Here is a 27,896-nt window from a genome sequence, read left to right on the forward strand (position 1 = left end):
AATAAGTTATGCAAATGGAAATTGGTGAGTGTGTTTGATTACTTAAGCACAATTGATTTATTGCTTATTTTGACAAGGCCAGGTCTCAATTAGCCCAACATTTCAGACAAAAATAATCTGTAGTTACTAAAACCAGAATCGGCAAGTCGGGATTTTTTTAGACATCGGTAATCAGTGATCGGCCAAAAAACTGCAATCGGTACAGCCCTAATAATAACTGTACTGCAAAAACACAAACTCTTACCAATTATTTTTGCTCTAGTTTATTAAGAAAATGTCTTAGTTTTGACTTATTTGAAGTATACTAATTAAAAGTAACTTTTCAGCAAGATATAGGAGCTTATTTTAAGTCAATAATTCCTTAATATTGATGAAAAGGTCCTAGTTCAGTTGGCAGATTATTTCACTTAATATGTTGGAAAAATGTCTTTTATAAGTGAAAACCTGCCAATAGAACGTGTACTTTCATTGGTATGAAAACAAAAACATATTTCTAGCTGAAAAGTTACTTATGAGTCAGTTTTGTCTAATTTCCAGAGTACTAAGATATTTGCACTAGAAACTAGACCAAAATTTTTGGTAACATTTTGTGTTTTTGCAGCATGAAAAGTTTCCAAATCACTTTTCAGACTTGTTATCTAACTTTTCTTTTGCTTCTCTCAGGTGCATTACTATCAGCCGATATGGACGCTCGTGGGGGCTGGAGCTAAAACAGCCGCCTCATCGGCTCGGCCCACTGCCAGTGTTATGCCGTCGGGTGTGAAGTGGGTGAAATCCAAGGTTCAGGAAATACACCCAGACAAAAACACTGTCCTTGTTGATGACGGGACTGAGGTGATTAAATTCTTCTAGACTATGACGTGAAAGATTAGTGGTATAAAACATGAGTCTGACGTGATTCTTTTCTCCTCTACAGATCTCCTATGAATATTTGATAGTGGCTCTTGGCTTACAGCTCCATTATGAAAAGGTAGTAATGCTTTCTGCACCTATTTGTTTCTCCTTTTACATTCTGCGTAAATGTAATTGCATAAAGTGCTGGTCATTTCATTACTTCACCAGTTTCAGCTTGTGCTGTTGTGGCGGTTTTATGCCTGACTTTTCCTGATATGAAGAGGCAACAGGAAGTTGTATTTCATTTTATGGTTTGATCAGAGGTCATAATCTTAGGCACTTCATAAAATTTAACTAGCCCAAACCAGGTTCATAACAATATTCAGTGGCAATGGGAAATTACATATAGCTCAGTCAATTAAGTGAGAGATTTGAGCATTTTTATAAAAGTATTTATTTATTAAAATATCTAACTCCTAAAAGAAAAATCAGGAAATCATAAAAAAAGTTTATTTATTACACCAATTCAGCTGACATTTGTTTATTGACTTACACTAATAAAGAATTGTCAGAAAATTAAATAATCTTTATTTAAAAAACAGGACATTTAAGACAGAAATGTTTTATTATGGTCTTGACAATCACTGGCCTCCAGCATGGATTTTAACCAGTCAATAAAAAAAGCTGGCTGTTCAGAGTGCTGTATTTGAGTACATTAATGGAAATTTGAGTGGAAAGAAAGTGTGATATCTGCTTCCTTAACAAAACAGTCATTGGGGTCTGACTGTTGGGTCTGAAATGGTTTGCTTATAGGTACAAAATGGAGGTATTAAACACAAGAGTACAAAATTATGGTACAAATTGCAAAGAGGTAATTTATATTCTTTTAAATGTAGATTAAAGGCTTGCCAGAGGCGTTTGAGCATCCAAAGATTGGATCAAACTACTCTATCCAAACTGTGGAGAAAACCTGGAAGGCTCTGCAGAACTTCAAAGAGGGCAACGCTGTGTTCACCTTCCCAAACACACCTGTGAAATGCGCCGGAGCGCCACAGAAGATCATGTACTTATCGGATGCTTACCTGAGAAAGGTGCTTAGTTTTTTGGATCAAAAGATAATGCATTTAAAAGAGTTTAAATGTGTTGTTCTGAATTTTATAAGGACATTTTTTATTTTTATGTATTTAAGACAGGAAAAAGGGCAAAGGCCAATGTGATATACAACACATCTCTTCCTGTGCTCTTTGGGATCAAGAAATACGCCGACACGTTGTGGGACATCGTTAAAAGCCGCAACCTACAAGTAAACCTCCGACAAAATCTGATCGAAGTGCGGCCAGACAAACAGGAAGCTGTGTTTGAAAACCTCGACAAACCAGGAGAGATCAAAGTGTTTGAGGTAACTGCCTTTATATTTTCCATTGTCCATTGTTTCCAATTCTCCTTTAAAGGTGACCTATTGTGCAAAATTCACCTTTTTTCATATTTTCATACTTCCATTTCAGTCTCTGCTGCTTCTAAAAACAGTCCAAGCGCTTAAAAAAAAAACACATCCAGATGTTTTGACATTAAGTTAATGTTTTGTGGTGTCTGTAAAATCAGCCATTTCAAAAACATTTGGAATGTAATGTAACAAATCACCAGCCTGTTACCTAGCAACCCCAGCTGAGCCCAGCCCGTCACCTAGCAACCGAAGCTCAGGGACAGAAGCCCTAAAACAGCTCATTCTGACAGGGACGCAAAAGAGGCAAAACTCTCATTTTGTTAAATGTATTGATTTTGATTTTGTTTTGACCTAACCTGTTGAGGGAAACGTAATGGGTCACCTTTAAATAAAGTTCTTTTAAACTTATCTTGATAATTTGATGTTAAACTCCTCTGTTTTCTGAATTAGTACGAAATGCTTCACGTTACTCCACCAATGGGACCCAGCCTGGTGGTTAAAGACAGTCCGCTCGCTGATGAGAACGGCTGGCTGGATTTAAACAAAGAAACGCTCCAACACAACAAATATCCAAATGTTTTTGGGATTGGAGATTGCACCAACCTCCCTACTGCCAAAACTGGAGCCGCTGTCGGTAAGCGATTATTAGTTTAAACACTCCAGGAAACTGCTGTAATCCAATTAATAACTGTATTGTCTGTGAGCAATTTGTTTATTTTGTACTTAAGATGCTTTATCTCTAAAATCTGTATGGTTTACACAACGTCATAAAGATATAAACCAAGCCTACGAAAGTTTAAAAATACAGGGACTTTTTGACATTCAGTCATCCTTATCTCTGGACATAATTATCTTACATTTTATACAAAAAAATCAGGTGAACCCAGACTGTCAGGTTAGGTCAGATTTTCTGTCACAGTTGTAATCTAGTTGATATAAAGACTTTAATATCAAGGCAGTGTGACGCAGTAAAGTGAATCTGTTTATCTTTATCTCTTTACACATTCATTGTAAACATGATGTGGTTCTTTTTACTGATATCTCCTTTTAAACGGAAAATTCATTAAAAACTTACATTTTTATTGTCGGGTTTCTTGTGAAACATTTTAATGAATGTTTAGGACAGAATAATTAACGCTTGTATGAAGAAATGCAATAAGCATTTAAGGATGCAATCCTTTATGTAAGCATGAAGACCTTTAATTGGGTTTGAGTAATTTATCCCATCTCTCTTACGGACTCCATCAGGTAAAATAATAACTAAACCCCTTATTCGGGAAGCCAAGCTTAACGTTGAGTTTGTTTGTTTGTTTTGACTAAATATAGAATGTTGTTTGGCTTGAAAAATCTTGAAGGGTTTCTACTGCTTCTAAAAACAGCTCAGGCGCTGAAAGAAACATCCAGATGTTTTTTTTTTCTTTTTCCTAGCAATAAGTTAGATATTTGACGGCCATTGTGTCGTTACCTAGCAACCCTAGCAGAGTTCTACCTGTCACCTAGCAACCCCAGTGCAACTCTAGTAGGCTTGGTCAGCTGGTTTTACCACTCTGTACAGTGGCTGCTGTTGACTTACCATCCAGAAACCACTTGCTGCATTCTTGTTGGTTGTGTTGGAGGCTCTACTTCTGCTTTTCAAAGATGCATCTGTTTTCAACCATTTTCACTTTCAATTAATTCATCTGCCTATGCAACATGTAGCTAAAAAGCTAAAAAGTTAGTTGTATTTCAAGTTTGCTGAGATATTTGCGCTAGAAACTAGACCAAAAATACTTGGTAAGATTTTGTGTTTTTGCAGTGTCTGAAAAAAAAAAAAAAAAAAAGTTAAAATTATGTTTTGTAAAACCCATAGACAAAGAAGCATAATAGGTCACCTTTAGGACTGACAGTACTGACCGGTCTTTAAGTAGGCATTAAAAATGGCATCCAGGGTTTGGATGGATTTGTCAGGTCTCATATAGATCCAACAAATATCTGTCTGGTTTTCTGATACCAGATCTAGTATGGCACAGACAAAGAAAAGCTCTGTATTGTGCAAGAGTTGTTACACATGAGGAAGTGAAACAAAAAAGGCTGCAGCCACATGACCAACATGCAGTTTGGACTTTGGTTATCTGCTGTGATCCTTGAATTTTAGGACGGAGAGAAATGGCTTAATGTCTTTATCTCCTGCCAGATATTTTTCTGTGAGCTTAGCAGTCGTCACTCTGACGTCACAAATGCATTCACGTCTTACTGGCAGTAAATTCTCCTTTTAATGATGTTTTTACATGTTTTCTGGACCAGACATTTTTGTTACCGTACATCCAGGCTGCCTGAATTAAGTATGGAATGTCTCAAGGACGCTTGTGCAAGTGTGAAAACGGCATGTCCTGAACCCAATCCAGTTTAGATTTTAGCTGAGTCATTGTTATGCTGAAAGGAGAATCCTGTTGCATCACAATGGAAAGGGTTACCTAAAGGCAGACGCAGAAAGTCTGGGAGGGGTTTTTGTTTTATTTTGTTCCCTCCACGGCTGAGGTCGAACATTTACGGAAAGCAATGAATGATAAAAGTATTCCTACCTGCTAAATCTTTCCTAATTTTGTAACGTTACAACCTTAAACTTTATTGGGTTTTTATGGATGGAGATTTTGCCACAGTTCATGTGGGCAGGACTTTGACTGGGCCATCCTAACAAATGAATATGCTTTGATCTAATAATATCATAATGCATGAACACATTTTCAAAGATGAATGAACTTTTACATTTTTTTGATTATTTAACTCTGAACCTGGAAGACATTTTAAATATCCAAAATAAATAAACAAACAACAGAAGGTCTCTGTAAACAAAATTATCCTTCAAAAAAGAGCTAGTTGAGACCAAAACACCAAACTGAAGACTTTTGCCATCCAGTTTTGGTAGAAATAGAAACTATAAACCACACAAAAGGAAAATTATTGAGTTTGTTTTAATTTATCATGCGATTAATTGATTTATTGCGACTGGCCCAACTAATAGTTGTCCTGTTTAAATATTTTTATACCTGAGCTGTGGAGCTCTGCAGCTCCTCCCGAGTTACAACAGGTCTCTTGGGTTTCTCTCTGAGAAATTAAACACAAGGCCGGCACTAGAGAGTTTCCACATCTAGTACTTCGATTTGGGACCAAAGTGGCAACATTTGTTTCATTTTCAGCTGGTGCGGTTCGCCTTCTCACTGTTCTGTACCAAATGATCCAAAGTGTTTGAAAAACCTGTTCACCTCCTTGCCTGTGGTGGCGCTGCAACAAGAACTACGGGAGGAATCGGGACAAAAACTTCAGAAGAAAACATGAGCCCAACCTTTTCTCTTCATAAAATGTAATCAAACTGGAGTAGCGGCACATTTTAGCGGCTGTGTTTAAAAAACAAAACAAAAAAAACCACAACTGATTTTTGGTGCCAGCGCTAGTCTCTCGTGTTTGTTTCGGCTGTATTTACCCAGAACCCCCTGCGTTGTAGTCCACTTCCTGCTTTTGGAGCGGAATCTGGTCTGCTTTATGCATTCGAACCGCGCCAGATTTCACTTCACCAGACCAAAGTTCAATTGCTCATTTGTACCTTAGATTTACAAAACCAACCAAAGACATGATGGTAATTTATATAATTGTCCGATTTGGGACTCAAATAGCTACAATCTGAAACAAGGACAACAGTAATTAGGTTATAATTCATGTTGTATTTTTGATAATTAAGATAAAGATTAGTGAGTTATAATATTGTTGCCATGTGACTGCAAAGCTAATCAAACTTTAAGCTCCGAGAACTAAAGTAGCAAAGGGCAATGTGACGAGGGCAGGTAAAAACAGGGATGTGCATAATGAATGTCATCTTCAAACTACATTTAATCATAAGTCGAGCTTTAAGGAGTGTTTCAGTGTTTAGCTGCGTCTATTTCTGCCAAGTCTTCCTGCTGCTAGGAAATGACATGCAGGGTTTAGGTTTGCCAGTAATTATTAGGTAGTTTATGACAGTTCAGATCGTAGATCTTTGTCCTTTATCTTTATAGGGTGAATTTAAATGCTCTTGCAAAATAAGGAAAAATTCTCGCATTTCTTAAAACAGACATAAAAATAACATCAATTAAAATCAGCTTCTCAAACTGAGTCAAAAGCAAAGGAGAAAAAAGTGGGATTAAGTTTGTTTTCCCGGACCTACTATCTTGCTTATTCAGTCAGATGTGTTTGTGTGTTTTCATGTTACATATTTCAGTTATGTAGGTCACTGTACTATAGGAAACGCTCAACAACAAGAAAAATTACATAACAGTTTAGGTTTTCTTTTTAAATGATTTCTTTTATCAACTTCATATGCAGCATAATTATGCATCCACTTCAAAATAAAATGTTTCCTTTAGCCTGTGATTTAACCTCAGCTTTAACGTGAACGTTGTGGCGTGTGCGTTAGCGTTTCCTGCCGTGTGCCTCATTTAGAGCAGCGACTGGGTCAAACATTTTAACAAGCTGCTGGCACGTGGTGATAAGTTTAGTCGGAGCTGCAGAGGTCGGAGAGCGAGCTAGCTGGCGGTTTTCCAAGCTTGTATTTTCAGATTTTGTATATTTATTTCATTATTTCACAATGATTCTGCATCATGTTTACACAGCCAGTCAGATAAAAGTGACACTGAATCAGTTCATGATGTAATCAGTTCAAATGTGAAACTCTTGTTTTTTTTATCCTCTGAAGCTTAATTACCCCGAGCCCTTAATCTCCCCTGGACTGTTTGCGTATATTTATATCCTGGAGTAGAGATTGGTGGTGCTCAGGTGAAAAAAAAAATTAGGATTTTCCATTCAGTTTTCAGGTATTTATTAAGAAATAGTCTTGTTTTTCATTAAAAGGAAGTGAATAGATTCCACTTAAGCAACAAAAATTTATATTTTCTACTCAATGATCATTCTCTCCATGAGACTCTCTTAGAAAAACAGTGTCTTTAGTCAGAGGCTTATTAAAAATCGCTGCAATACAGACTGCTACAGATATGTTCTACCTACCCATCACTATCTACAATAACTCTTAAAATTTGTTTAATTGAGTTACAGCAACATTTAATTTCCTTTTGAGATCTATGAAGTATTTTTGAATTTGAATTGAAAAGCATCTCTAACTCATGCCACCTCCACTACCGTGCTTTACATTGTTAATCAGATTCTTTTCCTGAAATGCTTTTAAGCCTAACAAATATTTTCTACTCTGGTGTATAAATAAGTTTAGACGCATCTAACTGAGGAATATTTCTTAATTTCTGGTTGCTGTCTGTTTTCTCTTCAGTAAGACTTTTAAGGCGGAGGTATACATTTTCATATCAGGAGTAGAAAGAGTGGTTTGGGTCCTGAGCTGACAATTTAGGGCTTCTGGAGACTTCATTTAGCATCTTGCAGACTCAAGATAAAGTCACTTGGACAGACAGATATCTTGCCAGTTTTCTTCAGTTATGGACGTATTATTATTCAGTCAGAAGGGAGAAGGAGTTTAAATGTTGAAGTTTTTATCAGGTTTTAACCTTCAAAATGTTGAGTATTGATGTTTTTAATTGCACTGACTATGATGAGTGGGAGTTTTCCTGTTTTAAATGTCTATTTTATTGCTCACCAGAATGTTTATTACATCTTACTTGGTATTGGTTTTCATTTTAATTGCATTTACTTCCATTAAATTTTTTTTAAATTTGTTAAATTTGCATTATTGTCAAGTATCAAAATGTAATGTTTAAAACTAAGGCTGCATCTAAAATGGTCTTTTTTGAGTCTGTGTAGTCCAATTGAAGATATTCCATTGGACTATACAACCATCTTCAAAAAGTCTCTTTGGGCAGGAACGATCTCCAGTAGCAGTCAGTCTTGCAACACATCTAAAGAGGCCTCTGACTGAAGACTGTTGCTGTATTAGAGTTTAATATAATGACATGCTAATAGCTGAATTTCCGTGCAGGAGAGATTATATTTCACAGTAAACATGTTATAGGCATATCACAATAAATCGGTCAATGGCATGATAAATTAAAACAAACTTAATAATTACCATTTTCATGATTTATTGTTTTTCTTATGTTCATTCTTTGAGAATGTGTTCTTGTATTATTATGCCATTACCATTATATTACTTGAAAATGGCCTCAAAACAACAACATTAATTTTATCACTATAACTTCTGGGACAATTTATCATCCATCAAAGTCTGTTATTGTGACAGGCCTACCTGGATGACATCATCAGTTAGCAGGCACTGCTAATCCACCTCATTTGCTTTTGCTGCTCCCATTAAAACTTTTATCTGGCTGCATGGTTGGAAAGTGGAGCAGAGTTTGAGTCCGTAATAGGATCTTTGCTCATTATGTCTGGTGGAAAATGTGGTTTGAACTTCCTCGTTCTCTGAATCGATTGATGTTGGGCTGAAGTACATCAGGAAAAACGTTACGGTTGGTGAATACCAGGATATATAATCCTCTTAGTCTGATGAAAACATCATTAGGTTGTCAGGTGATTAAACTTTAAGTAGTGGCAACATTTTAATAGATCCTGCTTCAAAAAAGTGTCACTGTCTTTTTAAGGTGTAACCGTCTACATTCATCCGTCGGCGCGAGGATTAGCAGGATGTGTTTGTTTTGGTCAGAGCATGCTGGGACAGGCTGCAGCTCCTGAATGTGAAAGATGTTTCAGGACGGTGAAAGTGTCTGGATTTTTAACTCATTCCTGTAAAACAAGTTAAATCTTTCTTTGTTTTTCTTTTTTTTTAGCTGCACAGTCTGCGATCCTGAACAGAACCATCAGCAAATTACTGAAAAAACAGAAGCCAGATAAGAAGGCAAGCGATGCTAATCAGCTCTTACGAGTTTTAGTTTTTGCTTTAAAGGGATCCACAATTAGTTTGAGGAATATTTGTTTTATTTTGACTTTTTTTTTTATTGCAGCCAACAGCAACGCAGTGTGACATTGTCTAAATTTACACCAACATTATATTTTACTCTGTAGAAAACTGATCCACAGATGGAGAAAATGGCGACTTTCAGTGGGTGAAAAATATAAAACGAAAGATATAACATTTTTGAAGTAATTATGAGTTTTTACATATCACAAACAGCATTTTTTTGTTGTAATTTTAGTTAAAATTACAGCATGTTTAAGCAAATATGTCCACCTAATTGTGGGTAACTTTAAATAAATCTGCTGGATTTGTATTGAAAATATCTGCTTTTTGTTCATCTGAGTTTGTATTCACTCTTTTATGAGCTCTAAGAACTGCATTTCCTCTGCAAAATAACTATTTAGGCCTGTCAAAATAAGCAATAAATCAGTTATTCACATGATAAATTAAAACAAAAAGTCTTCAATCTAGTGCATTGGTCTCAAGTAGCGATTTTTTTGATGGACATTTTTTATTAGAGACTTTGTAATTAATTTTATTTGATGTTTCTGGGGGGCTTTTTTTTATAAATATTTAAAGTATCTTCTATTTCCAGTGCTAAACTGTCATTAAAAATAAAAATGTGTTGATCTTTGAGAAGGTGTTCTTGCATTATTACACCATTACCGGTATTCTCAGAAGAACAATATTATCATTTATCTCAATAAGATCTGGGACAATTTATCATATCAAAATTTGCAATCGTGACAGACCTTACTGCATTGAAATTTTGAATTCGCCCATTTTGTTTTGGGTTCAAACAGAAGTTGTCTTGTTCTTTGCAGTACGATGGCTACACTTCATGTCCGCTGGTGACGAGCTACAACACAGTGGTCCTGGCAGAGTTTGACTACAACGGGCAGCCGCTGGAAACGTTCCCAATCAACCAGGCCAAGGAGCGGAGATTAATGTACTACATGAAAGCCGATGTGATGCCTCACCTGTACTGGCACGGGCTGCTCCGGTATGTATACAATCAATAATCACCAATAGAGGGATTATCAGTCAAGCTTCACCCAGTGTACTGCACATGCCACCTGCAGAAAGACAGCAGGAATATATTATTATAATGATTTAGTCTATTTATAATTATGCTAATGAAATCAGTTTTGATTTCTGATGGTTTAGTTTATTCTGATGCAGCTTCTTGTTCATTTTTCATGTCGTCACCTTCCTAAAATGGAATGATTAGGTCATTATTTTAGGAAGGTGACGACGTGATGCATCGATTTCACAAGTGTATGTGAAATTCTGGAAAAACTTTACTAGAACGGGGCAAAAATCCTTGCAGTCAAAATGACTGCCAGTTGTGACCAAAACAGGGAGAAATGATCGTGTTTCATTTATGAATTAAATTTTTTATAGAAAATTAATAGTTTTAGGAAAATTCTATTGCAGCTTTCTTGCTCACTATGGACGCTTTGTCTTATTTAGACACTGAACAAAATTGCTTTAACATTCCTAGTAAGTAATGTCTGACCACTGAAGCTTGGGCCATTTCTTTATCCACTCACCTGCATACAATGGCTCGTTACGACGTGTCCTATTCACTAATGTCAATTTGGTAGCAAGATTCCTTTTTCACGCTGTTGTAAATAGTTGTAGTTCCCCAACAACAATCTAGCTAATGTTAAAACAGCAAGACGAGGGCAGGTAACCACGGCAACCGGTGGCAGTTTAAAGGCAGACTGTCTCTTTCTGCAGTCAGGTTGCCATGGTTACAAACAAATAATCCCTCTATTAAATGCTCAATTGTAACATCCTTTTTTTTTTATCGTCTTGGCTGCTACCAAATCTTTTCATTTCTGTTTTCAGGGGCCTGTGGGGCGGACCCGGTCCATACAGGAAGCTCCTCCATCTTGGAATGAAGTAAAACAAAGAAACTACTGAATGAATACAGTTCATTATTTCATAACCCCTGAAAGGATGGAGACATGCTTATCTGTGACATCATAGCAAACAAATTCATCTCAACTGGCTTAAAAAAGGGGGGCCGTTTTGTGGTAGCAACAAAAAAAAAAAACTTTAATGAGAGTCACTTCTTTAGCTTCATTTGATGAGGTAAGGGAAAAGTGAAACTGCTCTGCTGAGACGTTGGTTCAAGGATGAGCATGATTCTGTTTCTGGAACAATCACATATGATACATCATAGAAACGCCTTTAACTCCACAGCTTTAATGTTGATGGTAGTATTTAAGAGCTTTGTATGTATGATCTAAGTTGCTAGTGAAAAGTGTTGTCCTGGTAGCTGATATTAGTTCTTTTAACTTGATCAGACTGCATTTATTTTGTCTCACTTTAGCAAAAAACCAAGGCGTACAATTTATCAATTGGAGTTCACCTTAAAAATGCTGCACTATAAACATGAGAACTACCATAAGTGCTTTCTCACACATTTTATGCGTCAGTTTTGGACGTTTTATCTTACATTTTAGATTTTTATTCTAAATACCATTGTGACCACTCAAACAGAAATGATTTAAATTAACAAAAATGTATTGCTCCTAAATCAATAAAACGACAATAAGGTTTCAAATCCATGGAAGTTTTTTTTTGTGTTAAAACAAAAATAAATCTTTTAATATGTTGTTAAACATGTGTTTACTCTGCAGTATGTTCATCAAAATATAACATAAAGCTGTAACTTTTACTGTGTAAATGTGTTGCTATCTGGGAGTGAAAATGTTTTTTTCTTTGTGCCAGATGTAATATAAAAAAAGGATCCAGGATTTCTCATTTTTAACTGAGTTTTTTTAAATGTGTTAAACAATTTTTTTTTATTTAAAAAAAATTGAATAGAAAAATATTTATTTGGGTTTTTGTGTTCACTTGTAGAACAATGGTGTGATTTGACTAGAATTTTTTTTAAAGGGTATTTTATTATGTATATTCCAGGCATATAGTGCAATTTTATAGCATAATCAAGTAACTGTTACCTTCAGCTGTTATACAAATGCTGTACATATCAAATATGACTTAAAACAAATTTGACTTCATAATTTATCGCCTTGAAATTGGGCCTCTGTCTCTTTAAGAAACTCCTGCTCTTTTTGAAACTCCGCCTTCAGGATGTCATTACAACATGGCTTCTCTATTGATCCTTGGAAACATTTTTACCAGCATTGCACTGAGAAGTAGCTCGAATAATGAGCTCAGCAGATACTCAGTTTCACCAGGTGTTTGCTAATTGCTGCTGGCTAGTCTGAAGGAGCTGAGAGGGTAAATAATCCTGAGAGGGTAAATAATAATAAGTAAAGCAGTGAGTGCTGCTCTGTGGCGCGGAACCTCGACTTGGAAAATGGGGCTGTGTGGAAAAAGCTGCGATCTGTGAGATGGTCCCAGATGGTTGCCATGGGAGATTCAAGGATTTCTCAAACATGCATGAAAGAATCAAAGCATCACTCCAGGTATGTTTTTGATTTAATTAATAGCATTATATGACACTTCTAAGAAAGTCATGTTCATAAAATCAGAAAAAAGTAAATTTGAGTTTGAAAAGCCAAAACTGCTAGAATTTTTAGATTATTCTCTGACATTTTCTACAAAACATTGACATTTCTAAGTTTCAAAAGTCAAAACATTTTTTACTTGTAAATATGAGTTTTTTCTAGCAAATTTAAAATTTTTCAAACTTAACCTAAACATTTTTTTTGAGTTAATAAACTTAATTTTTCTATCTACAATGGTCCTAATAGACACATGTTTAAGAAAAAAACAAAACGTATATATTTCTTGCTGAAAATGCATGTGTAAGGAAAAGGAAAAACAAAAAAAATGTGGATTTCTGCTTTTATTTTTAATTATGTTAGTTTTGGTCCTCCATACCATATTAATACACCGTAGTACTTTTGACAACAAAGAGCTGGAAAGTGTGGATGTTTAAAATGTGATTATTATATGATAACGTGGCTTGCCATACCCGCCTCGTCGGTTCCTCTCTCCGCCTGTGTCGCATTCCCCTGCGCTCCGCCAGCGATCTGTTTGTGATGAGGCGGGAAATGGCGTCCAAAGACACGGCTGTTCTGTGACTTAGCCACTGAGAGACGGACGTAGCTGGCGGCAACAACCACGGCTCGACATCTAACGGTGGCCGCCACGGTTGCGGCCGAGACTGACAACGCTGTGGCGGGTTTTAACGAGCTTCCGAAAACAGCGGTAGGAAACAGATGCCGTGTAAACAACAAATATTTGCCACTGTGAAAGTCCAACTGCTGCTAGCTAGCGGCTAACGTTAGTCAGCGAAGGGGGCGTAGTCTAATGGCTGAACATAGTTATGGAGCGAACAAAACGAGTTGTTGGTTTGGGTTGTGATGCACATTAAATGATGGATCACGGATTCATATTTAAAATAATTTATCAAACTGATTATTGTTGTAGATAGTGCGGGATGTAACATTACCGCACTGCTTGTTCTGCCTTTGGCGTTTTGTTAGCCTCGAAGCTAACCATAGCTTGTTAGTCACTGAACCCACTGACAGCATTTGTTTTATCTGCATTGAAAGCGATGGTTGACGCCGATAAATGTCCGTTGTGTTCACATCCACGTAACATTGTGCGACCGATTATTAAAAACCAGCGTCAGCCTCCTGCTGGGTGTTACAGACTCCGGTTCGGGTGCTACACGGCAGCACTTGGCTAACGCTGTTTGTGTCCGATGTTACATAACGACAGACAGCGGTGCTGTTAGCTGTCAGATACTATTCAACAACAAAGCGCGAAACTAAACCTAAAAACAACAAACTAACTGGACTTGAACAAAGCAGCTTGAGACTGTTTTCATGTTAATCACGTACCGATCAGTCAACCTTAACTTGTCTTTAATTAGCTACAGATTTAGCATTTGATTGGCTGAGTCAAAATGTTGCCAGTGGCTTTATATATTTTGGGTTTTCTTAATCGTAAATTGATGCAGATTTATGTAAAGACATGACCAGTTGTTTTAAATTTCTCGATCTAATTTTAAATGTTATTACTTTTCACAACTTTATTCAATTAATTTCAGTTTATGCTGGAGATATGGGTACAGGTGTTTTCAGCTTCAACCTAAAAGTAGATGTGTGTTCGTTCTGAGTTGATTTAGAAAAGGGAACTGAAAATTTACAAGTAAAATGACACATTCTTGTACTTAGAGAATCCTAAATATAAATACTACGTGCAGCTTTCACCTGCATTTCTTTCTCCTAATGTAACAGTACTGGCCACATTGAACAGTTTCTGTACATTCATTGTATTTAATAGGACATCTAATGTACAGTTACTTGCAAAGAAATTCACACCACTACATTTTTATTTTCCTTTGTCATGTTTTGTCTTATTAAAAGGATACATTGAGGTGTTTTTATTATTTTATTTTATTTATCAATCGTTTGGTAGGAGGTAAATGGGAAACAGTTGTATTCTTACCATTTTGCACATGAAAATGGAAAATTATAAAAATGATCTCAAGTTCAGTCAAGTTGCGTAATCAGAACATTTGATTCAAACCTGTGGCCACTGGCCACTGATTTCTACCTGGTTTAGGCTGCACTTTGACTAGACCTTTATCAAAACCATGTATCCTTTTCCTTCCACTTCACTGTTATATGGGTTGGATTTGCATAAAATACCAAATTTATTTAAGTCTGTAGCTATAAAGTCATAAAATATGTAAAACGTTTTGTCAGGTATGGGGCTTCATTGCCAAGTAGTGGTTTACTAACTTGTTGCATTGGGTATTAAGTGGTGAAACTATATTTTTCATTAATTATATACATAAAATGCTGGTTAAAAGGATAAAAAGTTGGGTAATGACCATTTTTTTGCATGCAGTGACTTTTCCCTACATCTAAAATAAAGCAAAAACAATTTGGTTACTGAACTCCTAGACGAATGTGACTGAAAACAGCATTTTTCTGCTGTCGTTTCTGCTCTTGTCAGGTTTTCCATGTGACGTTGGAGCATGATGAGGCTGAGAGTGCGTAAAGCTCCTCAGCACCCCAACAAAGGCCACAGAACGCTCCCATACCAGGCCAAACGAAAACACAGCGAAGTGGAGCCGTCGTCCCCGGTGAGCGGCCGAGGCAAAATGCAGAAAAATGAATCTGGGCTCCTCTCCACCATCAAGAAATTTATCCGTGGGAACGCCGTCAAGGTAAGAACAGATTTACTGCTCTAGTTTTGTTTTTATCCGTCTCTATGGGGAAAATATTGTTATTCCTGTCATGATAATTTTACTGAACAATAAATTGTTCCTGAAGTTATTGCGATAAACGATAATGTAGTTTTGAGACCATTTTCAAGTAGTTCAGTGATAAAGAAGCTTTAAATTCTAATTAACATTTAGCGCTGGAACTGGATCTAGAATAAACAAAACGACACATAAAATGAATTATGAAGTTTATTTTATCCTTCAAATAAAGTGCTAGTTGAGACCAAAGCACCAATCTGAACTTTTTTTTCCATTCTGTTTTTGTAGAATGAGAGAAAAGAGAAAAATGATAAATCATGCAAATGTAAATTGAGCTAGATTCAATTTATCATGCAAATAATTGATTTATTGCTTATTATGACAGGCCCAAACTCATTCTCGTTGGTCAAATAAAGTAAAGCGATTATGTATTAATAGTATTTTTCAAACATTTAAAGCAAACACTTTTTATTTCAAAGATGTAACTGGAAACAAATTGATTCTTGTATTATTCTGGTTGGAGGAAACAGAAAATAACTTGTGAAAAAAAGGTATTTATGTTTTGTTTTAAATGCAGAAGAGCTTCCAGTTGTAAATCTGACATTATTTTTAATAAATACATGTTTCTAATAATAGGAACAACCTGCTTTTCACTGATAACTTATAGGGAAGTAATTTCCTGTTTATAGAAAAATTAAATCCTGGCAACAAAAAGCAAATTTTGCTGCTGAAACGACATGAGTCCTGTTTTATGATAAATATTTAAACTCATGTTTTTTAGGGAAAAAATCCTTGTAATAAATACTTTTGTGTTAAATAGTAACACAACATCATTTGATGTATAGAATCACATCAACATGGAGGAACTGTGAATTTGTTCATAACTAATTTTAAATACATTGACTGCAGTTATAAAGTGGGAAAGGAGGTTTAGTTAATAAGTTTCACATCAATCAGATAATTATAAAAAGTTTCCAAAATCTTTAGTCTTGAATTGCTAATAGTTCTGTCGGTTTTCTGGTTCCACTCATTTTATTTTTTCTGTCAACAAAAACAGTTACAGGCACCAACAGGCTAAATTTGTTGATTTTTGTTTATTTGTTTGTGTTTTTAGGTGGAGCAGGAAATCCCAGCCAAGAGGAGTCGCATTGATTGTAATTCAGACAATGACATCATCACTTCGACACCCCAAGGTCTGTCCAACAAATCCGCATCAAGAGTTTGCAGAAAAACTCAAAGTAAAGGTACAGCAGGGACTTCTTGGGTTTCACATTTTATATCTTTCTGTTATAAGGTTTAACATGTTTAAGTTTTCTTTTTATAAAGGGACTTTATGTTACTAAAGCTTTGGATTTATTGCTGCTTTCCACTGGGGAAAAAAAAGAAAAAGAAGTTTCTGAATCTAATTCTGCAGACCTGAGTTAACATGTTAAAGTTAGACCTCCGATTTATAGTTTATTTTGAATTGTTTGCACAAATAAAACATGTTTGTGGAGCATTTAACTTTTAGATGGAAAAGGAGCACATTTGGTATTTTACTGTGTTGAAACGTTCAACATGATTTGCTACAAATGATCAAGCTAAAGGAACATTATGTTGTATTTTAGGCGATAAAATGTTTTCCTCAGTTAAAAAAATGATTGTTTGCATCTTTTAATGTATTTCTAATATATCAAAAAGGCTTAAATGAAAAATTGACAGAATGCAGCAATTTTCTTATCCAATTAATCGTTAAAATAATTGATTAATCAGTAGAATCATCGATTACTCATTAAAATCACCAATTAATCGTTTGAATTATATCGTCAGAATTATTTATCGGTCATTATACTCATAGATTGTTAGAATCATAGATTAATCATTACACCCATTAGTCGTTAGAATAATCGGTCATTAGAATCATCGATTAATTGTCAGAACAATCGATTAATCAGTTGATCAAGTCATCGGTTGATCGTTATACTTATTGATAATTAGAATCATTGTTTGATCGATGGAATCATCGATTAATCATTATACCCATTTATCGTTAAAATAATCGGTCGTTGGAATCCTCAATTTATTGTCGGAACAATCGATTAATTGTTAGAATAATCGATTAATTAACTGTTTCTGTCTTCTTATCAGACACAATGACCTGCAACAGTAAACCCATCAAACCAAACGGTAAACTGGAGGCGCCCATCGACTCGCCCAGCAGCCCGCCGCGTACAACCCTACTGGGAACCATCTTCTCTCCAGTTTTCAACTTCTTCTCACCAGCAACTAAAACTGGTAGGTAGTGAGCCACTTGGTCCTGAGGATGCCAGGCTGTTTCTCACATTTCTCCGTTTGTGTTGCCTTCAGCCACTCCGGGCTCGGACTCGCCGGGCCAGGCGGTGGAGGCGGAGGAAATCATCAAACAGCTGGACATTGAGCCGGCGGAGGAAATGCCCAGCAGCACCGTAACGTCCAGGGAAGGAATCACTCCGTGTCACACGGTCCAAATGCTGCCGCAGAGGCTTCAGATCAACTCGGACACAACCATCGAAGAAGGAGAAATCGTCACCGAAACTGACATCCCCCCGCTGACAGGTAACCGAGCTCAGAGCCGATCCAGACAAAACAAATCCTGAGAAAAACCTGAGAAACGGCTCAGCGGTTGGTACCGGCTTAAACAGGAAATGGATTTATTGTCACGAAACAGGGTTGGTACGGCTACTTGACATCCTTCAAAATGGATTTCAATTCAAAAAGAAGTCCTTAATATTAAAGTTGCACAGTTTGGTAATAAAGTAAGACACAATATTTGATTTAAAGCCTTAATTTGGGAAATTATTTACAGGTGAAGCCAGATATTTTGATACAACTGTTATAATTATGGACAATCCTCTTTAGTGTCTTCAGTCAGAGGCTTCTTCAAATTCGCTGTAGCACAGACTGCTACAGGAAATATTTCCTGTCAACATCCATCATCATCTACAGTAACTTGAATTAATGAGTTAAAACATTTAATTTCATTCTGGGGATCAAAAAAGTATTTATTTCCATTTGCTAAATAACTCAAAACTTACCAGGAACTTTTTATTTATTAGATTTTTTTTGTAAATTGTGTTTAAGCTTATAATTTGAGCTTGAAGAACAATTATGTTATAATTTGTTTCGATTGTTTCAGTTTATTCAATATTTATTATTGCTAACGGCTCAATGACTTATTGATTAATGTAATTAAAATAAATGATGGCTTATATTTTGTACGTTAAAAAACATTATTGAATTGAAATAGTTTTTTTAAATAAATTAGTTTTGCTCTCAGGTCAGTCAGGTGTGACATTTCAAAACATAAATTTTAGCAGTTTCATATCACAAAACATTATTAATTAAATATCATATAATAATGAATTAAAACTATCTTTTCGAATTAATTTGTATTATTTTTATCTCCAAAGTGGTGTGCTGGAAAAGTTTTAACTTTGCTGTTTTATAACATGTTTATTTTTTTATTGCTAAAACTCCTCCATCTTTCCTGGTTTTGTAAAGAAAACATGATGGAGTCATACATCCTCTTACTGTGCAGTTTTTCTTCTTTTGTTTTCATGTTTCTCAGCTCCTGGCTGCATGCCAGATGGCAGCTACCCCCACTCTTTACCTTCAGCACCTGCAGAAACCTCGTATGAGGAGGACTGGGAAGTGTTCGACCCGTAAGCCAATCAACTTTTTTTAATGTTACTTATAAAAATATATTTTAAAAATGTAGTAAAGACATTTAAAAACACTAATTTGCATTTGCTCCACTTTCTGATTTTTGTAGATACTTGGATGAGGCGTATGGACAAACAAAAGTTTCCCTTATACGATTTTTGTTGTAATGGAAATGTTTAAACATTAGATGGCAGCAAAACGAGTCTTTATGATTTCTGTTTGGTAATTAGATTTTTTCTAATGGTATAATTCTAATTGTAAGGATGATTCTGAATCTTTGAAGAGATTCTGTTTACAGGACAGAACTGTCTGATGGCGTTCCACCACTTTAAAAAAAACTCACCGGACACAGACACATACCTGCAGTTTTTTCATAAGTTTTAATTTGGAAGAATCTAATTTGGGGGAACTAATATGAATTATTGTCATTTTGATCCCTAAAACACCAACATTTCCACTTTATATTTAATCCATCTGATGCCATTTTTAAATATTAAATGATTGATAATCTGATCAGTAACTCCGTAGTTGATTAGACTTTTTGCCAAATACGTTTTACTCTTACTTGAGTAATTTCTTGGATGGGTATTTTTTACTTGAGTAAAGTTTGTGGGTTCTGACTTTCACCTGTTTGTTTTGCTTTTCTTCCTTTAGGTACTTCTTCATCAAGCATGTGCCTCCGCTGACAGAAGAGCAGTTAACACGTAAACCAGCGTTACCTTTAAAAACACGCAGCACACCCGAGTTCTCTCTCGTCTTGGATCTGGTAGGTAGCATAATGTTTTCTTAAGTAATTAACTAACTTTAGAAATAAATGTTTATTTTGTCGTTTTGCTGCCAGGATGAAACTTTAGTCCACTGCAGTTTGAATGAACTAGAAGATGCAGCTCTGACATTCCCTGTGCTCTTTCAAGACGTTATATACCAGGTAGCTTTGAAAATTAATCAAATCTTTGACTTTTATTGCTGATTTAATTCACCTTTTGTTTGCTCTTTTCTTCTGAAGGTCTACGTCCGATTGAGGCCATTTTTCCGAGAGTTTCTTGAGCGCATGTCTCAGTTGTACGAGGTGAGATTAATCGTCGCTGCCAAATAATCACACAGGTTTCGTTTGTAGAAATATGTGATGAAATGTTTGTGTCGCTGTTCAAATTTCAGATTATTCTCTTCACTGCTTCAAAAAAGGTCTATGCAGATAAGTTGCTCAACATCCTGGATCCAAAAAAACAGTTAGTAAGGTAAGAATTTCACTTTAAATTTCATCACGGTGCTCAGAAAACTTAAACGTTTGGATTTCAATTAGGTGTTTTCTCTTTTGTCTTACTTTTTTATTTTAGTTTTCAGATAGTGACATCGACATTTCTCATAATATAGACTCAGATTTGTAGGTACAACTTGAGTAAATCAAAGAAAAATAAATGTTTCACACCAACATGAACGTTTCACGTAGTCTTTTTTTTTTTTTCTTTCTCTATCCAGGTTTTGTTTCTGAGAGCAAAAATGAAGTAAATAAAAAGCCGGAAATTTGAACTATAATATATGTGACTGCAGATCAGTAATGCAATAGATCGAGTCAATAAAGTACAAACTAGAGTCAGGTGGCATTTCCCTGAATGTTTTATTCGTTTCAAACAAATACTCTTAATTATTTTCAGCATAAATTGTTTGATATATTTTGTCAATTTATTCCAGTGTTTGAAAAATATTTGTTTAAATTGAGTGAACGACACTTTTTTCCATTTTTGTAAATATCTAATAATTAGGTGTTTTCAAGGTTTGTAAAGTGTTTGATGTCTAAACTCCAGTTTCTCTAATAAAGTTAAATCTATCGTTTAATTAAAAGCCTAAATTTGGAAAAAATATATTTATAAAACCAGATATTTAAAGATGATAAAAACACCTACATTTTTTTTCTCATCTTCTGAAGTTTAATCAGATTAAACTTTTCTTGTTTTTGGTTAGAATCATTAATTTTTTCTTATTTTCTAAATGCCATAAAACTTGAAGAGACATTTTTTTTAGAGAATTTTTGGACTAATATTAGTTTGTACACGTTTCCTACAGTAAATTTTCAAACTTTTCCACATAAAAATATGAATAAACTACAAATAAGTTTGTTTTTGTAAAAGATAAAACATAAAATTTTGCTACTTTTTAGTTTACATTGTCTTGCTGTTGAATGCAGAATAATATATAGTTTTAAATAGTACTTAAATAGTTTATTTGTATTTTATCTGTAAAACTTGCCTTGAAAAGCTTGAATTTCTCTGTGGAAAACGTGGAAAAACTCTTGATATTATTCATCATATTTGTATTTGAAGCATTTTTATTTACTGATTGTTTGAACATTTTATTTCTGTGTCGTTTAATTTCCATTTTCTGTCTTTTTCCCAGACATCGACTGTTTCGAGAGCACTGTGTTTGTGTCCAAGGAAATTACATTAAAGACCTGAACATTCTGGGACGGGATCTGGCAAAGACGGTAATAATCGACAACTCACCCCAAGCCTTTGCTTATCAGGTAAAAATATGTTTTTACCAGAAGTTTTTTTTATTTCTTTGCTGTCTTTGCTTGATTTAAACATGGATTCTGTTTTTTTGCAGCTTTCTAATGGAATCCCAATCGAGAGCTGGTTCGTGGATAGAAATGACAACGAACTTCTGAAGCTCGTTCCTTTCCTTGAGAAACTGGTGGAGCTGGTATGTGTTTTAGATTACGACATATGAAGAGTTGGAGATAAACCATCTGGTTAGAAATGTTGATCTTTAAGCATCAGGGGTCCAATATTCTGTTTCTGAAAAAGGGGAATTTACTTGACGGATTAAGAACTACATGAACTCAGTTTGTTCTGATCGCTCTATCAAAGCTTTTTTCTCATTTAAACAGTGTTTTCTCTCATAATTTAAGATGTTTTTATGGAAAAATATTTTCTTCTTCTAATAACAGATGTAAAAGGTGGATCTACTTTAACCTCCCTAGTTCATTGTATGAGAATAAATACCATCAGTCCTCGTATTACCGGAATAAAGGAGTAATTTTATGCAAAAATACAAAATGACAATGACTGTTGAGCATCTTGTGAAGTTATATGTTGGTATAAGATGATACTATCAGGACAAACTCATAAAAGTAACTTTTTTTTCTTGTAATTCAAGATGTTTTTTCTGGAAAAATTATATTTATTCTGCTAATAATAGAACTATATTCTTGTAATTAGACAAAATCTGGAGCAGATTGTTTGTAATTTATTTTTTCAGAATAGAAAAAGGTTTTTATCAGACGTCAAAGGTGGGTCTACTTTAACCCCCCCAAAGATCTCTGTTCAAAATTACTTATTTCAGGCTTCAGTAACTCGTGTTTTTGTACCTTTTTGTCTGGATTTTTAAATAGTTTCATTTTAAAACTTGCCCTAAGTCTCTTATAGAAGCTGTAAGACGTATTTTTTAAATTGTTTGCCTCTGCATGACAGAACGAAGACGTCAGGCCGCACATCAGAGAACGATTTCGTTTGCACGACCTCCTCCCTCCAGACTGAGGAACCTTCATCGACGCGTCACTTCAGTATCGTTTGTGGGAAAGGCTCAACAGAAGGATATAATCAGTGGTTTTCTCTTTACATTACCGTTGCTTTTTAAAAACAAACACAAAAAAAAAAAAGTTTAAAAGAAGAAAAAAAAAATCAAAAGCTCTTTGATTCAAAGAGTCCAGGATGTTCATATAAAGTTGAACAAACGACCTTCTGGAGGGCGGTTTACCTCCAACTAAACCATTTTGGATTGACAAAAGTGAATGTTGCGTGATGTTGGTTCATACGGACCCTAAACGGCCGGTCAAACCTGTATATTATTCATTATCGTTACCTGTAAATATATGTACATAACTGTTTTATTTTGTTCTTTGAGGTTTTTAAGTCATTTTATTTTCACTCTGGATTTTTAGTATGTATTTTTTTTTTTTTTTTGATCGGTTGCTTTTATAAAAACCCACAAAATGTCATGTTTTCTTTGAAATTGTTAAGCAGCAGCTGCTTCTTTTCTCCTGTTGTATGCCTGCAGTATTCCTGTAATGCTTTACTCCATTACATGCAGTCGTCTGTAAGAAGGTGCAGTTTTAAAAAATATATATATCTTTGGCAGAAAAATATTTTAAAGTTAAGACGTATAAGCTAGAATAAGGTCTCAAATGAATACAAAGCCATAATGGCCAAACAATAATTTTAAAGATTTGTATCTGAGAATCCATTTCTGATTTCGACACTTTGATCGTCCTCTGGGTGAGGTTCAGGCATCTTGCACTTTGACATCCAGCCCTTTGTAAGTTCATATATTACAAAATCTTGTCACTTTTGTACACAGGTGTGCGTCACCTAAATTTGTTATTTGGGGTACAGAAAAGAGAAAATTGTAGCACCAGCAAATTGCCAACATATTTGCTTTCAAATCTTGTTTTCCAAAACGTCTTGTATGTCGGATCTCTGATGTAAGAGTCACGAGTTTTATTGACTATTGAATGATCACTCCTGGTGTATTCAGTGTTACTTAATGGTTTTCTTGAAAATAAATACATTTTTATACGACTCAAAGCCTAACTGATTATGGAATGTAACTAAACATATTTAACAGTAGAAATTATTTTACTGTGACTGCATGTCCCAGCGTTCATAAAGTCACAAATATTTTTGAAAAACATTCCCATTTGAAATAGGCTATTATATATATATATAATATATATGTATATATATATATATATATATATATATATATAATCTATATATAGTAGCTGTGTTTCCAATTGTGACAATTTGAAACTAAATTTCTTCAAATGCACCAATTTCAAAAATAGTTTTTCAGCTAAAAGGTTTTGGCACGAGGATGAGGTGGTTTTTATGGCCGTATCTTGGTTTATTTCAGTGGTCCCCAAACTACGGCCCGCGGGCCGTAGTTTCCGGCCCCCTGAACAATACCAGAGAGCATTCAGAATTTTTTTCATATATTGTATTTTCCGGTTTATATGTGGATTTTTCTTCAACCACAGGAAGTGTGTCCTGTAAACTGTGGGTGTTTTGCTTTGCATGACGCATTGCTGCCATCTGTTGGACTTTTAGGGAACTGCTCGACTTTTATGTTATTTAATCCAGTGTTTTTCAACCTTTTTTAAGCCAAGGTACGTTATTTTAATTGAAAAAATCTCGAGGCACACCACCAACCAAAAATGTAAACAAAGATACTCTGTAGCCGCCTATATTACATATTTAGTCATTCTTATCAAAGTTTCTTGAATAGAAATCAAATAAACACAAAAATGCATTTTTATCACATTTTACATTTCTTATTTCAAATTGCACTTAACATGTACACTTCAAAAAATACCCCTGAACAGTGTCACAACACTGTGGTGTTAAATTTAAAGAAGTTGTAGAAAACTTCAAACTGTTTTACAAACTAATCCACCAGCATTCTTTTAGCCGGAATACAGAAAATAATTCTTATTCTGAAAGAAGCAATAATATTTGGGAAACATTTCACTTCATATTCACTGTTACAATATGAAGAGTTGCATGTACAAAATGTCAATATCTGTATATTTTACCCATGAAAACAGATCTTATTTCCTGGCAGAAATTGAAAGACAAAACTCTTCCTCAACAGCTCTCAGTCTCTCTCTGGTTTTAGTTTTTATAGTAGCCAGGCTTGAGAAGCTCATTTCACACAGATATGTTGTGGGAAATGGACCCATGTTCTTTCCAACCCAACTACTGCTGAGCTTCACCGTCTTTTCCATCACTGTCGTCACAGTCTTGCTATAGATACGATGCTCTCACCGCTACCTGTAACATTCATGCATCACTAATTCTCTTGTTGTAATGTAAAATGCTATGTACCTACTGCCATCTAGTGATAAAAAAAAAAAAAATAACATGATTATGCCGCTAGTCACTGCTACAGCAGACACTCGAGGATGGCATTATTTGCAGATAATTAATTTTCAAAAAATCTTTTAAAATCAATTACCGTATTTTTCAAACTATAGCGCGCACCATACTAGCGCCTTCAATTTTTTTTTTTGAAAAAAAAAACAAAAAAAAAAAAAAACACTGGAAGCTGCTCTCGGTTTTCCATAAGGACCCAGCAGAGGGCTGCTTCCTAATAAATCTGCTGCATATATTAATTACGCAGCACTCCGTCTCCAAAGCGGAACCATGGTTTCGTTCACACCGAGCTTAAATGCAGCGGCTCTATTTCCCTCCTGTAGTGCCAGATCGACAGCTCGCAACTTAAAAGCTGCATGATATGAGTTTGAAAACGTTTCTCTGTCGTGCCTGCTGCTAATATGTGGTTGAAAATTAGCACGTTCTTCTTTTGATTTACAATTTTGACTTCTAATGATTCACTTCCTGCTAGAGAGACCCCTGGTGATTGACGAAAAATACACAGCAAAGCCAAATCGGGCTACAATCCGCGTGGTTCAAAGTTTAGGAAAAAAGTAGCAGCTTTTAGTCCGGAAAATACGGTACCGTAGGTGAAATTGAATAATTTCCACGGCACACCTGACGATCACTCACGGCACACTAGTGTGCCGCGGAACAGTGGTTGAAAAACACTGATTTAATCAGTACGGTTGTTTGCTAGCGGTAGAGCAGATGAACACAGTGTCTGTTATGAACGCCGCATTCCAGGTTTCAATTTCCGAAGCAATGCCTGTAAGTAGCAGCTTATGCTTCAAAACGAGCCTTTATGTTAACATATGAGGAATTCATATGTTAAAGTTACTTTGCTGCAAACCCACCCCCTCAACCCTCCCACCTCAACAATTTCCGGCAGCGCAGGTGATAAACGTGTAACACTTTTTCTGTTACAAACTGACTCCGGCCCCCCACCAGAGAAGGGAAAAGTTATGTGGCCCTCACAGGAAAAAGTTTGGGGACCACTGGTTTATTTAGTAGAACGGCGATGAAAACTCTTCATACGTCACGAGTCACATGATCAACAACTGGCGCAAACCACGAAGAAGACAATGACAGGAAGTAGTTGAACGATGGTGACGCAGCATGTTTTTAAAGACTTATCACGTGAACAAACAAATTCACTCGCGTGTCTTATTTAATTGAAATGCAGCACTTGTGAAAATTTTTTTTATATTAAAAATATTGAAAAAAATTTTTTTTGTATATTTGTAATGGAAATCCTATTTAGGTTTTTTTTTCCATTCATTGAAATTTAACACAAATTTTAATTAATTTGAAATTTGTCAAATGTATTAATTAATCTGACAAATAATTCAGATATTTATTTTTTATGATAAATGATAAGATAAATGCCCTCCACTAATAACTACTACATGTATCTCTAACTGGAGTTAAATCAAACCAAATGTCTATTTTTAGGTCAGTAACAATTAAAATTATTCACTAAATATTTAAATAATGAGATCAATTTGTCAGATTTATTTATTAATGTCTTGAAAATCAGAAGTTTAAATAATTTCTTCAGTGTTTGGTAGCATTGCCTTGAAATTTCCTTACAAATGTAACAATAATCATTACGGCACTTTACTGTGATTACACCACAGGTCACCATGTTCTTTTCTCTATTTATAAACTGCAATCTGGCTTCATTAACGTTTCTTTTTGGAGAATAATGGCTTCCTTCTTGCTGAGTGGCCGTTTAGCCTGTCAGTATACGAAACAATTGACTGTGGTTGACTACGGAAGACCATAAGTGCCTCAAATCACCATTTCTACCAAATGTCTGGTTATAAAGTCACACGAAAAACATGGGTTTGTGAATTAGGAAGCTGTAAAATATGGTAAAAATCCCTTCGATCATACGTAAAAAGTGGTGCTCAATGATTTGAAAAGACGTCTTAATTTTCACAGTTCAGAAGACTTTAAAGTTACTTAAGTTAACTTTAAATGCCGTAAAGTTTAACTTTAAACTTTAAAGTTTAAAGTTAAAGTTAGGCATCCTAAGACATAAACCAACATTTTTCTGTGACTTTATCCAGATGTGATGCAAAGTAGAGATATGAAATATCATATTTTGTGGTATTGTGGTAACAATAAAAGTGATGATCAAACCATTCATGTTATAAAACAACAATGAAACTTATTTTACAGTGTGATAAAACATAGGGAATATTTATTTTCTTTTTTAAATGTTCATTTGCACCAATTTTACAAAATGTCCTTATTCAAAATAAACAAAGCAGGTGAAAGTTTTTGCAGGTTAACAAACAGAAACCGAAAATATGGATCAGAGAAAAATAACTACCGTAGATACCAAATAATATTTTGTTTCAAATAATTTCTGGTTCTTTACACCACTTCAAAACAAAATTAAACTAAATAAAAAAGTTTAATTATTCTTCTGGGTATTAATTTTGAATGGTGTTTTTATTAAAGCAAAACTTTTAGAAAAGTTTATTTATTTATTTAAAACTATTCATTCACAAGTTAATTCGGAGATTTCCAGAAAACTAAAGTTGCAAGGTTAAAGAAAATTACATTAAAAAAACATTTAAAGGAAATAAATGTAAAACAAACCAAAAGTGGCTGAAAATTAAAATGAACAGATAATATATGGATACAATTATTTTTTTGTTTAGTAGTCTTCTCTTTTCGTGATTTAATTCAATTAAATTAAATTGTTATTCTCAGCATAAACAGTTTAGAGAATAAATTCATAGTCGGTGCTTTAATTTTTTTTCTTTGCTTCACAAGTTAAAATATCTAGTTTAGATATTTTTTTATCTACTTATTGGTTTTCAGTAAATTTCCTGAGGAATACGACTAAATAAGCGAGGCTGTTTGATAATAAAATTATATTTAAAATATGAAAGAAGGAAAGGG

The 27,896-nt window shown here is 34.9% G+C and overlaps 2 protein-coding genes and 1 long non-coding RNA gene across 8 annotated transcripts in view; 2 read left to right on the plus strand and 1 right to left on the minus strand.

The window, feature by feature from the left end:
- Positions 1–11,740, plus strand: part of sqor (sulfide quinone oxidoreductase) — a 17,049-nt gene extending 5,309 nt beyond the window's left edge. For 4 of the 5 annotated variants that reach the window (XM_017305235.2, XM_081608272.1, XM_017305236.2 and 1 more), the window contains 8 exons: positions 664–834; positions 917–970; positions 1,731–1,925; positions 2,024–2,233; positions 2,729–2,912; positions 9,034–9,101; positions 9,986–10,164; positions 11,016–11,740. In XM_017305235.2, coding sequence (XP_017160724.1) covers positions 664–834; positions 917–970; positions 1,731–1,925; positions 2,024–2,233; positions 2,729–2,912; positions 9,034–9,101; positions 9,986–10,164; positions 11,016–11,073 — 1,119 coding nt within the window. In that variant the 3' untranslated portion in view covers positions 11,074–11,740. The remainder of the gene's footprint in view (positions 1–663; positions 835–916; positions 971–1,730; positions 1,926–2,023; positions 2,234–2,728; positions 2,913–9,033; positions 9,102–9,985; positions 10,165–11,015) is intronic. The other variant, XR_014087940.1, reaches the window with a different exon arrangement.
- LOC145552014 (uncharacterized) overlaps positions 10,150–27,896 on the minus strand; it is a 25,679-nt gene continuing 7,932 nt past the window's right edge. The window contains exon 3 of the long non-coding RNA XR_014087946.1: positions 10,150–10,237. This is a non-coding gene — a long non-coding RNA (uncharacterized LOC145552014). The remainder of the gene's footprint in view (positions 10,238–27,896) is intronic.
- On the plus strand, positions 13,135–23,624 carry ctdspl2a (CTD (carboxy-terminal domain, RNA polymerase II, polypeptide A) small phosphatase like 2a). Of its 2 annotated transcripts, none has more exons than XM_008411979.3 (13): positions 13,135–13,355; positions 15,117–15,330; positions 16,481–16,610; positions 17,494–17,640; positions 17,713–17,940; positions 18,953–19,046; positions 19,702–19,813; positions 19,889–19,975; positions 20,054–20,116; positions 20,206–20,285; positions 21,442–21,568; positions 21,652–21,747; positions 22,518–23,624. In XM_008411979.3, the coding sequence occupies exons 2-13, from the start codon at positions 15,139–15,141 to the stop codon at positions 22,581–22,583; spliced, it is 1,422 nt and encodes a 473-aa protein (XP_008410201.1). In that variant the 5' UTR covers positions 13,135–13,355; positions 15,117–15,138; the 3' UTR covers positions 22,584–23,624. The 2 variants fall into 2 exon arrangements, with proteins under 2 accessions (XP_008410201.1, XP_008410202.1); XM_008411980.3 differs by having other exon boundaries at positions 16,481–16,559.

The sequence above is a fragment of the Poecilia reticulata genome, chromosome 6, assembly GCF_904066995.2.
Source record: "Poecilia reticulata chromosome 6, P_reticulata-male-v2, whole genome shotgun sequence".
Taxonomy (NCBI): Eukaryota; Metazoa; Chordata; class Actinopteri; order Cyprinodontiformes; family Poeciliidae; genus Poecilia; species Poecilia reticulata.